General features: G+C 33.6%; 1 protein-coding gene across 1 annotated transcript; it reads left to right on the forward strand.

Moving 5' to 3' along the window:
- Positions 1-6,293: 6,293 nt before the first annotated feature.
- LOC139519185 (uncharacterized) lies at positions 6,294-10,173 on the forward strand. The gene has a single exon (XM_071311048.1). The coding sequence runs from the start codon at positions 6,476-6,478 to the stop codon at positions 9,812-9,814; it is 3,339 nt and encodes a 1,112-aa protein (XP_071167149.1). The 5' UTR covers positions 6,294-6,475; the 3' UTR covers positions 9,815-10,173.
- The last annotated feature ends 1,703 nt before the right edge of the window (positions 10,174-11,876 follow it).

The following is an 11,876-nucleotide window of genomic DNA, read 5'->3' on the forward strand; positions in this document are numbered from 1 at the left end:
ATCTTAAATGCTCCGACAGCTCATTGTCCTAATACGGATGTTTGTTTTCTTTTGTATCTCTAATGAATTGCTACTATTCCTTGATTGCCTTTGGTTAATTGATAGTCCAATTTTGATATATGATCATATGTTTCCGCTCTTTGTGCTGCTTGACTTCGGCGGGCTGAAGACAGTTGATGTCGAGTCAATTCCCGTTATTGTTTAGTATATATTTGATGTTCTTTGTTCATAACTTTTAAAGGTGAATGAGCTTGGGTGTGTCCTATCGCATTGACAGCAAATCCACTGTACATTGGATTACTCCAGAGGTTCATAGTCTTTTGTAAAATGTTTCAGATGTTACATCCATCGCAGCATACCCTTCGACAGCTCCATATTACTGGACGCTCGCATGGTCCACAGAGGTGTACAGTTTCTGTGTTTGGCCCAGAATTTAATTTTATGTCTCCTATTGAGGAGAAATATTTACTTTTCATGTTATAGATAGGTACGGCAGGTATGCAACTTGGTCTTCTACCAGTGGGTATAACTTGATATTAAGTATTTGCGACAGGTTATTGGTGAGTGCATAATTTTGTGTGTTGTGTTAGTATAATAAGTAGTACATGAATACAAAAATAAGTCATTCAGTGTTGTGTGGAAAAAAGCCACTCTAAGTTAATTTATCTGTAATATTATTTTGAGGATAGTTTATGTACAGCTTCCCAGCATTCTTGCTGGATGTGTTTGAGCTATTGATTTTGCTATTTCATTTGGGACTTCCGTTTTGAATTTGTCTCGGAGTTCGGTATGTTTTTGTTATTTAATTTTTTGGTATTATTTGTTAAATATTTTCTTTAGCTAGTTCTTTGCAAATTGCTGCTCGCCTGGGTGGATTCCATAATTTTACATTGAAATTGTTCATTGTTTGTGTTTGCTAGTAAAACCATGAATCGTCTTTGTCGATGTTGCTGACTATCTGGACATTCGATTTGCTTTTCGTATATAGATAATTATTGAAATGTTTGATAGTTTTGCATCAGGTTATTTTCCGTTTATACAAATCAATGTTAATCATATTTGAAAAGTATATATTTTTTTCCAATATTTGTGTATCAGAAACTATTAAAAATACAGCCATTATTCAATTGGGAATTCATTGTAATCATCAACTGGCTTTGTGTTACATAAGATTTAAGCGTTATTCAAAACATATGCGTATTTAAAGCAAGGATTTGCATATGTAGTGTTACTATTAAAGTCCTAGGTCAAAGACATAGGAGCGATATCTGAAGACATTGATACTAATTTATTCATTATTAATTAGTGGTTTTATAATTGACATTCCAACATGTTTTGCACTTCCTCGTTTTACGTTTTACCTCTAGCTGTGTTTACTATCATCTTGTTATTGATATTTCTTCAGGTCATTCTTCCAGAATTAAGTGCAATAGAGGCAAAATGAAAAAAATTTCAATCTTTTAAAATCAACATTTATAATTGATTGTCCATGCAAGACTGGTTTTGGAAAGTATGGCTATGTAAAATATTAAAGCAATACTGCCTTACAATGTTTTTATTGTATTTTTAAAGTCCGATAGTCTAAATATGTACACTGACAGTTTGTTATAACTAAAGTACTGGCGAAATACATTTGGACAATTCATATCGTCACTATAATACTTCCTTTGAAAAGAAATGTTTGATTTATTAGCTGAAATTGAATATTATCTATATTTAAGTAATAACGATTAGAAAGGTAGTTAAACTTTGTGTGTTTTCATTCTGTTACCTATTTCGTTCTTTGTACGGATATACTTATGCCATTTTCCAGGAATTTTTTTATAAATGTTCTGAATGTTGTGCTGTTACACCGTTGTCCTTTGTAAATGGGAAAGTTTTTAAGATTTAAGTCTTTACAAGGTACAATGCTTTGTGTGCTAATTTTTATAAATTTTTGTTTGTTTTTAAGATTGAGTGATGACTGCTGTAACCATATTTTGCCTATTCTACCGATTATTTCTGTTTTGTTCACGCATCGTTGTAAATATAACGGAGTTTGATGCGACTGTCATACAAGTGAAAGGTTTAGCTCTATAAAACCAGATTTAATCCACCATTTTCTACATTTGAAAATGCCTGTACCAAGTCTGAAATATGACAGTTCTTGTTTATTCGTTTGATGTGTTTTATCATTTGATTTTGCCACATGATAGGGAAAAGGTAAAAACACGTTTTTTGAATTTTCCTCGGAGTTCAGCATTTTTGTGATTTTACTTTTCCTGTTTTTTTTTATCTTTATGTAAGTTAAAACTAGAATATAGTGTTACAAAGATATAAGGAACATGAAGATGTTTTAGCCCGCCTTATCGATTTAAACTATTCCCATCATGTCTGAGATAAATAGCGAGTCCATTACCGAGCTGTCTGATCATTCTTTGTTCAAATTAATAGGAAAACATTTATATTCTGACACCGTCTACCCTTCTTTCTATTTCACAGTTACTATTTTTTTTTTATTCAAAAGTGGCTCGTTATTAAATGCTTATTGTTATGAAATGTGATGTATGGTTAAACTTCACAATGATTAAATCAGGGGAAATACTAGGCATATGTGTGTAAAGTTTGATTTGCTGGTTGATGTCGTCTATTGTACTGTCCAGTTTTGGGGGATTCGTGTTATCTGTCGGTGCGATTGATGATATTTGATTAAGATAATTATGTGTACAAGTAAAATAATGATTCGAATTTCAGGAATTTATTATGTCATACTGTCTCTTTCTCTGTTGTTTTTTTTTAAGTCGAATAAAACAAAAGGAGGCCTAATGGTTTCCGTGGTGTTTTTTTTTTTAACTCTCTGTGTGTTATTATGGCATGAAGACTTTCGAAAGGTATAGCTTCCCGGTTTCAATTTAAGACGACATAAATTTTTTGTCAGCACGTGTTTTCGCTTTTGTTTTTCGTCGTTGGTACATCAGGATTTTTTTATCTCGTGATAGCATGCTTGCTTTGAGTGAAGTTATCTAAATACTGTTATATTGTAGATAAACAATAAGAATTAGAAAAAGGCTACTCGAATTAAATAAGCCTTCCACCTCCTTTCATTATAATATTTAAATATAAACTACAGTCATAGGACAAAAGTGAGTTCCCACACAAAAATGTCCTATCATTTTAAACCAAAATCGAAAATTTTCAAAAACTTTTTACCAAGTAAATCTATGAGCGATTTTTATAAAATATATACCATAAGATGCAGAAAAGTCTGCAGTTTAATTTTTTAGTGTAACTTGGTAATAATTTTTTGAAAACTATCGATTTCAGTTGAAATGATAGGACTTTTTTTAGTTGGAACTCACTTTTGTCCAACGACTTACATCATTACAAATAAAATATTGCATTACATTAACTGTAAATGTCGAGTAAACTATATTAAGTAAAGAAATGACTCTTTTGATGGTTGTTTTGTTGGGTTAAAATCGCAATGAAGATTTCAAAAATTCCATCTATATTTGTCTAGTACATTAATGCGTTCTGCTTTTGATATAATCAGACTTTTCTTTTTAAAAGAGTTCGTATGACTCGTCGTACGGAAGTATAGTCATTTAAAGCATCTTAATGACGACCTGTAAATGACATGTAAATATTTCATAGGCGGTGACATTTTTATTATATCTTTTTTCTCATTTAAGTAAACGATTGTTTACTTTGTCAGTGGCTGCTTTTAGAATAATAAGATATAAATGTAGAAGTTTTTATTCTCTTTAGGATGATGGACACAATTTAGCTTGTACCTTTTATAAGCTATGGATACTTGAAACAATCAAGTCTCTTATCGTTATTGTTTATTTTTTGTAATTTTTTACTTCAAATTGGCATTATCGTAAAGAATCATTTTTTAAAAGCGTGATTTCATATTCACGAAGGAGGGATTCCATATTCATCACTAGCCAAGTAGTCAGCACTTCGGTGTTGACATTAATATCAATTATGTGATAATTTTTATAAATTAACTGTTTGCAAAAGTAGGAATTATTCAAACTATTAAGGATCTTCTTATCCCAGGCATAGATTACCTAAGCCCTATTTGGGACAACTTTTTGGAATTTGGGTCCTCAAGTGTTCTAAGTTATAATAGTTGTATGCTTTTCTAACTTTTTTAACTGAGCGTCACTGATGAGTCATATGTAGACGGAACGCGCGTCTAGTGTATCAAATTATGAGCATGATACCTTTGATACATATTAACCCTTTATAGTAATATGGCACGCGGGAACCACATAAATTTACGAAATTATCGTAGACAATCTATTATCAGATATGCATTAACGGTCGACAATCGACCATAATTTCCCCATTATTTATCATTTACCCTTTATTCTCGTACAGGACACACACGATGATATGCTCCTTTTTGGAAAATGACACTTTCAGCGGCATGTTTCCGATACTATTGACCTGAACTTCCATTACATTTCTCTGCCTACCGCGCTTGTTTTCGTATTTACTCTCCATTACATTTCTCCGCCTACCGCTCTTGGTGTCGTATTTACTATTTTACATACAAACTGGAATCTGCTTGTATTATCATTATTGCGTAGTAATCAACCGGGAACCAGTTTACAATAAAACATTTTGACCTGTTCATATGTTTATTGTTATTAAATGGTATTGTTGAGCTTTCCCTTTGTTATATTTTTCATATTTATTCAAGCTTTCGCTTTTATGTACGTAATAAACAAATAGATCCGTTTTGACATGGTTCTGGACTTTTCACACATCAATGATCAGCAATCGCCAGACAAAATAGTTATCCTAAATAATGTCAGCCTTTCTTACCATTTAACTAAACAACCATTACAAAAGTATTAATCGGAATCATCTTGACATCCATTGGATAGATTCTGGTTTTTATCCAGACTAACGAAGTTTTGAATAATCGGGAATTAGTAATACGGTTATACCAACGCGGTGCGTATGAATCGTCTGATGACACATGGTCTCCGGTCCTTCTTATTACCAAAAAGATTGAAGTGTACCAACGATGTTGTTAAGATACTCATAAATCTATTTTTATAACTTTATTGATTATGTGAAGTAAACTAAAACATTGTTAGAACATTAAATATATATAATTAATCGGAGGGGGGGGGGGGGGGGATTAATAGTCTTTTCGTTTTACAAACAACTGCCTTTATTATAAGAAAATATAATGTTTCCGTGTTGGTCCACTTTCTACTGGTTATAAGACAGATCGAACTACCAGAATATTGCGACTGGTTTACGTTTCTGTTTCACTTTCTCATGATTAATGTATAATTATCATTCTCGATAGTTTAGACTTCGTTACGTTCGTACACATTAATTTGACGATCTTTTACTTGTCAATCTAAACTTCAAATATGTTCAAATAACATAGAAAGGACGTTATATGTCTTACTAGTACAGTCGGGCTAGCGATAATTAAAATTTGATAGTCCCGAGCGGTGTTTTACTTGGTTGAATGTCAATACACTCACAGTTAGAGTTAGCCTTCACTTGCTTTTCTACAATAATTGTTGCGTGGTATTCTTTAAATTTCTCGGCAGTTATTGTTCTCTTCGGACATGCTTTTTCGAGGAATTCGTCTGGTTCAGTAGCGTGGATCAGCCCCTCAACCACGTTTTACATAAATAAATATCCTAATATTAGAGGCAGTGGCGTCATTTTTCCTCAGAGCTTTCAGCTCTTTGACTATGTTTTGCTCTTTCCATAATTATTTGTAATGACTGGGTATCGCCTTCAATAACGTTTCAATAAGGGTTTTACTTTCTACTTTTACAAGTGTTTATCATTTAGAATTTATAATGATTAATAATTACGATGAACAAAATTGATTAAAACAAATGCCCTTTGTATAATTAAAATTCATCAAATCTGTCAAATTGATTGTTGAAATAGATATTTTATATCAAAAAGGGGAAAACTCAACATTTCTAATGACAGAAACCATTCATCAATTAGAATAAAAAAAAAGTTCAAAGCAGACAATAAACCAGGATTTTTTTTTCTTTTTTAATTAATCCATATATATTTAATGAAAGTGACATATAAACAGTTTTTTGTCCATATTTTTGTAAGGTTTTTATGACCCGTGTCATTTCTTGTAGCTTACAAGGAGATATTAAAGGTAATTATTAATTACATGAGTGTGAAATGCATGTTCTAACATTAAGTCGTTACTAAACAATAAGAAAACAATGATATGCTATGTGTCGTGTATAATTGAAACATCAGTTATATGTTAGCCTCCGGGGGGTGTAGTACGTGAATTAATTACAAAGAGAACGAGGACTTGACAACCTGACATTATTTAATTTCATTTCAACTGTAGTGTTCTCGGTAATATGAGGTTCACTCAAAGTATGGGTTAGATACTGAAGTGTTTGACCAGAAGTGGTGCTGTGAATGACTGAGTGATAAGACCGGGATAGAGTCCTAAAATTACCACCAATCGATGATGGAGTTACAATTTACTTTAACAGCGCTTTTCGTTTTCGTTTTCTTCTTGGAGATAAGTGCGTATACTCCTAACGCATGCACAAGATGTCAGAATACTAATACTTGCAAGCCGCCAAATTGTGTATGTTGTTCGAATGATATGCCTTTGCCATACAAGGAAGTTCCTCAGATGGTATTCTTTACTTTTGACGATGCAATTACTCCTCAGGTTGCAGGATTCTATAGACAATTATTTGATTCAAGTCGCAGAAATCCCAATGGATGCCCGGTTTCCATGACATTGTTTATCTCACATTCCAATACTGTTTACAGTTTAGTAAGAGAATTTTACCAAAAAGGATTTGAGATTGCTTCTCATAGTGTATCACATGGACATCCTAAAACGTCAACATTTAAAGACGAAGCACTGAAACAAAAACAGAATTTAGCGAGAATGGCGAGAATTCCACATACAAGAATCAAGGGATGGAGAAGCCCATTTCTTGAACCACTCGGAGATGCTCAACCAAACATGCTTCATGGACTAGGATACTCATATGATGCAACGCTTACAATAAGCAAAAAGACATTAAAAGAGAAGCCACCGGTTCCGTTTACTTTGGATTATGGGTGGCCGTACGACTGCAAGATTAAACCGTGTCCGCGAAAACAGCATAGGGGATTCTGGGAAGTTCCGGTTATTTCTTTGATGGATTATTTACAAAGGTTTGATTGTGTATATGTTGATGGATGTAATAATCCTCCACCGGACGAGGAAGCTGCATTTCGTTTTCTGTGGGATAATTTCCAGAGTTACTACAAGACTAACAAAGCACCATTTGGTATTAATATGCACGCGTCGTGGTTCTTTTATCCAGACCGGCTGAAGGCTATGGACCGATTTATCCGTGAATTGACACGTTTAGATGATGTGTACGTTGTTTCTGTAAAACAAGTTATAGAATGGCTGAGGAATCCAGTTAAACTTCAAGACGTTAGCAGTTTTGGACCTTGGAGTTGTAATAATGCAAACAGTAATGGCACAGGAAGTCAAACTGCATTTGATCTTAGGAATAAACAAATAGAACAAAGATTACAAGAACTGCGTCATGAAAGATACGTGAAACAGGAAACTGATTTCTTACAAAAACATCACACTTGGAACATGCAGCAAGCTGCTAAAAAAGCTGCAACTGCAAAACTTTCCCAATATCCAAATTACCAACAAAGAACTCCGCAAACACGATTTTACGCACAACAGCATCCGATAGTATCGTCTGGTCGAACATCGTCTGCAATGACATGGCAGCAAATGCTTGTGGCACATTCAAGAAAACAACACGCCCAATCGAGACCAAGGTATGCACAGCAGTCCACCCGACCAGGATTCTCGCCTAGAGTAGGTATAAACCTAAATGTACCTCAAGTACGTCCTCCGCCTGCTCCAAAACGTATGATTAGACCAGTTAGTAAAAACAGCGATCCTAGACGAAAACAAATCATGCTCAAAGAACGAAAGCGAATCCGTGAACAACAAAGAATTGCGGCAGAAAATCGATTAAAACAAACAATAAAGATACAGGATGCTAACTTAAATGTACCAACACATATTATTAGTAGTGTTTCGGACTCTAAATCAAATAAAATTGTCAGTAATGTACCAAGAAAACATTTTCAAACGAGAACAAACATTAATATGAATTATGAAAGACGTGTGCTTGCTCCAAGGAATAACGTAATTTTGAACCCAGCCAAACATATACAGACACAAAACGGAGTATCAAAGCCAGGTAATTATGTAAATGTACCAAAGAGGCAGCAATTATCTAGAAGGCAAATGACGTTGAAAGAAGAAATAAAAAGTGTTCCAAAGTTTGTTCATCGCAAGCCTGTAGAAACGGTTATAAGCAAACCTAGTTTACATGATAGTGTGCAAACACCTGTGAAACGAGAAAGAATTAAACCAAAACCATCACCCAAGAAATCTGTGCAATCTGTAGTCTCGCCAGGTACTGAGAAACCAAAGAGAAAATATTATAGTGCACCGAATGTACAGATGATCGGTGGATCGTGGAACTTATTCAATATGAAAAATTCAGACATGAAAATTCCATGGAGAAGTTGGATTACTGAAACTCGTAAAGATAGAAGAATTGAAAACAAAACAAAAGTCCAAGCAAAAATTATAAATTCTGATGTGAAAATTGAAGACAAAAATTTAAAGAAAACGAAAACACAACAATTGATGTCACCAAAAGAGTGGGAGAATGACACGGTACAAACGGAAATACTTTCTACTAAAGCACCAAGTATAAGTAAAACTATAAAACCAATAAATTCGTCAAAGGCTAACATGACAGTTGTCGAAAATATAGTAAAACCGGATATAAATTTGACACATTCCCAACAAGAAACGTCAACTCCGGCGTTAAACAATTGTCAACAAAATGTTAATTGTTTTTTACCTGACTGTTTATGCATGACAAACAAAAATCCGTTTGAAATAAAAAGAAACGAAATTCCCCAAATTGTGTACATCACTTTTGAAGGAGACATAAATTTTCTTTCCTATTCAAAAATGAGGTCTTTATTCAAGTCTCAGAGAATAAACCCAAATGGTTGCCCTATTAGTCCAACCTTCTTTGTTTCCGAATCAGGAAGTAGTTATAGTCTTGCGAGAAATCTTCAACGTTATGGTACTGAAATAGCCATGCGTGGCTCTAAAACCCATTACATGGACAAGGCTTCACTTACATCTGACATTGACAAGCAAATACAAAACTTTGTACAACGGATTGGAAATCAGGGAAGATCACTTACTGGATGGAGAAGTCCTGATTTGAAAATTCTCGGTGATGAACAGTTTGAATTTTTCAAAAACAAATCTATTTACGATTCTTCCTTAGTTCTCGATCGGTCAATGAAAGCTTTCCCTTTTACTCTGGATTTCGGTTTGGAAAAACACTGTAAAGATATGAATGTGTGTCAACTGAATGGACATCAAGGAATTTGGGAAGTTCCCATCATTCCTCTTTTTGGATTTAACCAATCTGAACCTTGCTTGTATGCCGATGAATGTTCCAGTCAGCCAACCAACACCAAAGAGACTTACCAGTACTTGTTAAAGAACTTTGAAAAGTACTATCATAACAACCGAGCACCATTTGGGTTACATTTAAAGCAAAACTGGTTTCATTGGTCGTCTAGTAAAAATTTGGCCGGACTGAGTAAATTTCTTGATACCATACTGGAATATAATGATGTTTATATTGTGACTATATCAGATATGATCGAATGGCTTAAAAAACCTACAAAAATTTCAGATATATCAAAAACCAATATATGGAATTGTTAATGTATACGTTCCAAATGTATATCGGATATCTAGAGCTTCAATTGACTTTTGAAAGGTGCATTGAAAATATGATGTATGCTCCCCCTATCAAACATTGCTGACCTTATGCTTTCTTGGACAATCAAATCAAAACGGTATATCATGCTGTTTTAATCCTATCTCTATTGTTTTATGACAAAATTGATTTATTATTTAAACATGGAAACCATATCAATTCCATAAAGCAGTACTGATCAACTTCAATTAAAAAGAAACAAAAAATATATCTGTGATAACAATTTTCATCAGTCATTATTTGCGTCCAATAAATATTTATATAAATTGGCTTATGTATAATAAAAAGGGCATATCAAACTGAAGTGTAACAGAAATGTTTATTGTTTTAGAACAGTATAAGACCAAGGCGTTATCTCGTGAGAAAAACACACATCAGTTAAACATTATGCATAGATAAAACAATACAAAAATAGATGACTCAAATATAATAAACCTAAAACATCACGTAAAGTCCTGTATATAAGACAACTTTCAATGATATACCTAATACAGCATTACCTGGTATAATGAGATAGCATTAAATAGTGTACATCAAACAAATATATATCATTTTGTGTGTTTGTTACTTCTGCATTGGCAAGATGTAACGGGGGAGAGTTGAGATCTCATTTAACATTTTATACCCCGCCGTATGTATACGCATGTCCAATTCAGGAGCCCCTTGCATTTGTTATTCATTTATCTTTTTTAAATTTTAGTTCATTTGTGTGTTTCGGAGTTTAGTGAGACGTTCATTTTTCCCTGAACTAGTACACATTTGTATTTAGGGGTCAGCTGAAGGCCGACTCCGGATGTGGGATTTTCTCGCTGTATTGATGACCTGTCGGTGGCCTTTGGTCGTTTTCTGCATTTTTGGTTGGTATATTTGACACATTCCTCATTCTCAATTGAGATAAAAGGCATATACATTTGACTTACATAAAGGCTATATATATCATTTATTGCATGTAGTTAAAAAAAAGAACCAGATCGTTTGCTCAAGGAGAGACGAAATATACCAGAGGGACATAGAGGGACATTCAAACTCATACGTTAAAAATAAACTTACAACGCCATGACGAGAAAAGGACAAGTCCTTCAGACAAACAACAACATTGAAAACTAAAGGCTAAGCAACATGAACCCCACCGAAATTTGGGGTTAATCTCGGGTGATCCAGAAGGGTAAACAGATTCAGCTCCACTTGCTATTGTTCTAACCCTTAATAGCACCTTATGTTCTGTGATGGTCATGTACAGGCCTTGCTCATACTTGTATTATCATTGTTATTTTTTTTATAATTTGTTTCTAATGCTTCGGATGACTTGGCTATAATAGTATTCATTGTGATTATGCGACTGGATATTTTAAAATAATAAGATGGAAGTAATCAACATCCAATTCTTCCTGTAATACTACATGTAGCAATCAATACTGAATTACAGTAATTAAAGATACGAAGGTTTTATCATGAAGTTCTACATACACGTTTCGACGACGTAAGACACATCAGCGGCGAAAGTTTTAACCAATAAAATTGAAATATATCATTTTCTTCATATATAGTTGATTTTAAACTGAAATTTTACTCTGATCTGAAAAAAATGGTTCTCTACTCCTACTGTGTCTGAATTCGTATAATAAAAGAAAAGGTTAAGGTATATATGGGGTTAAAGGGGGAACCTGTTTTTATACAGACGCCAGCATTGTTCTTTATTTGATGAGTTATCAGCACTGTACTTACATATGATCGACATACATAAATAAACTATTACATAAATTGAACTTACGGCAATAAAAGTCGAATTTGATTTTAGTGCTTATTGTTTTAAATCAGTATCGTGTCGTCTCAATTAAAAACCACAAATCCAAAAAGTATTGATGACAAAAGGTTGTCGCATACAGTCATGACAATGCTTTGATGAGGTGTTAATTTGATTGACAATTTACAATATTACTACATATTTTACATTTATATATGTATATAATTGATACATATTTTTCTGAATGGCAGATTGTACATCAG

This window comes from Mytilus edulis, chromosome 4 (assembly GCF_963676685.1).
Source record: "Mytilus edulis chromosome 4, xbMytEdul2.2, whole genome shotgun sequence".
NCBI classification, from domain to species: domain Eukaryota; kingdom Metazoa; phylum Mollusca; class Bivalvia; order Mytilida; family Mytilidae; genus Mytilus; species Mytilus edulis.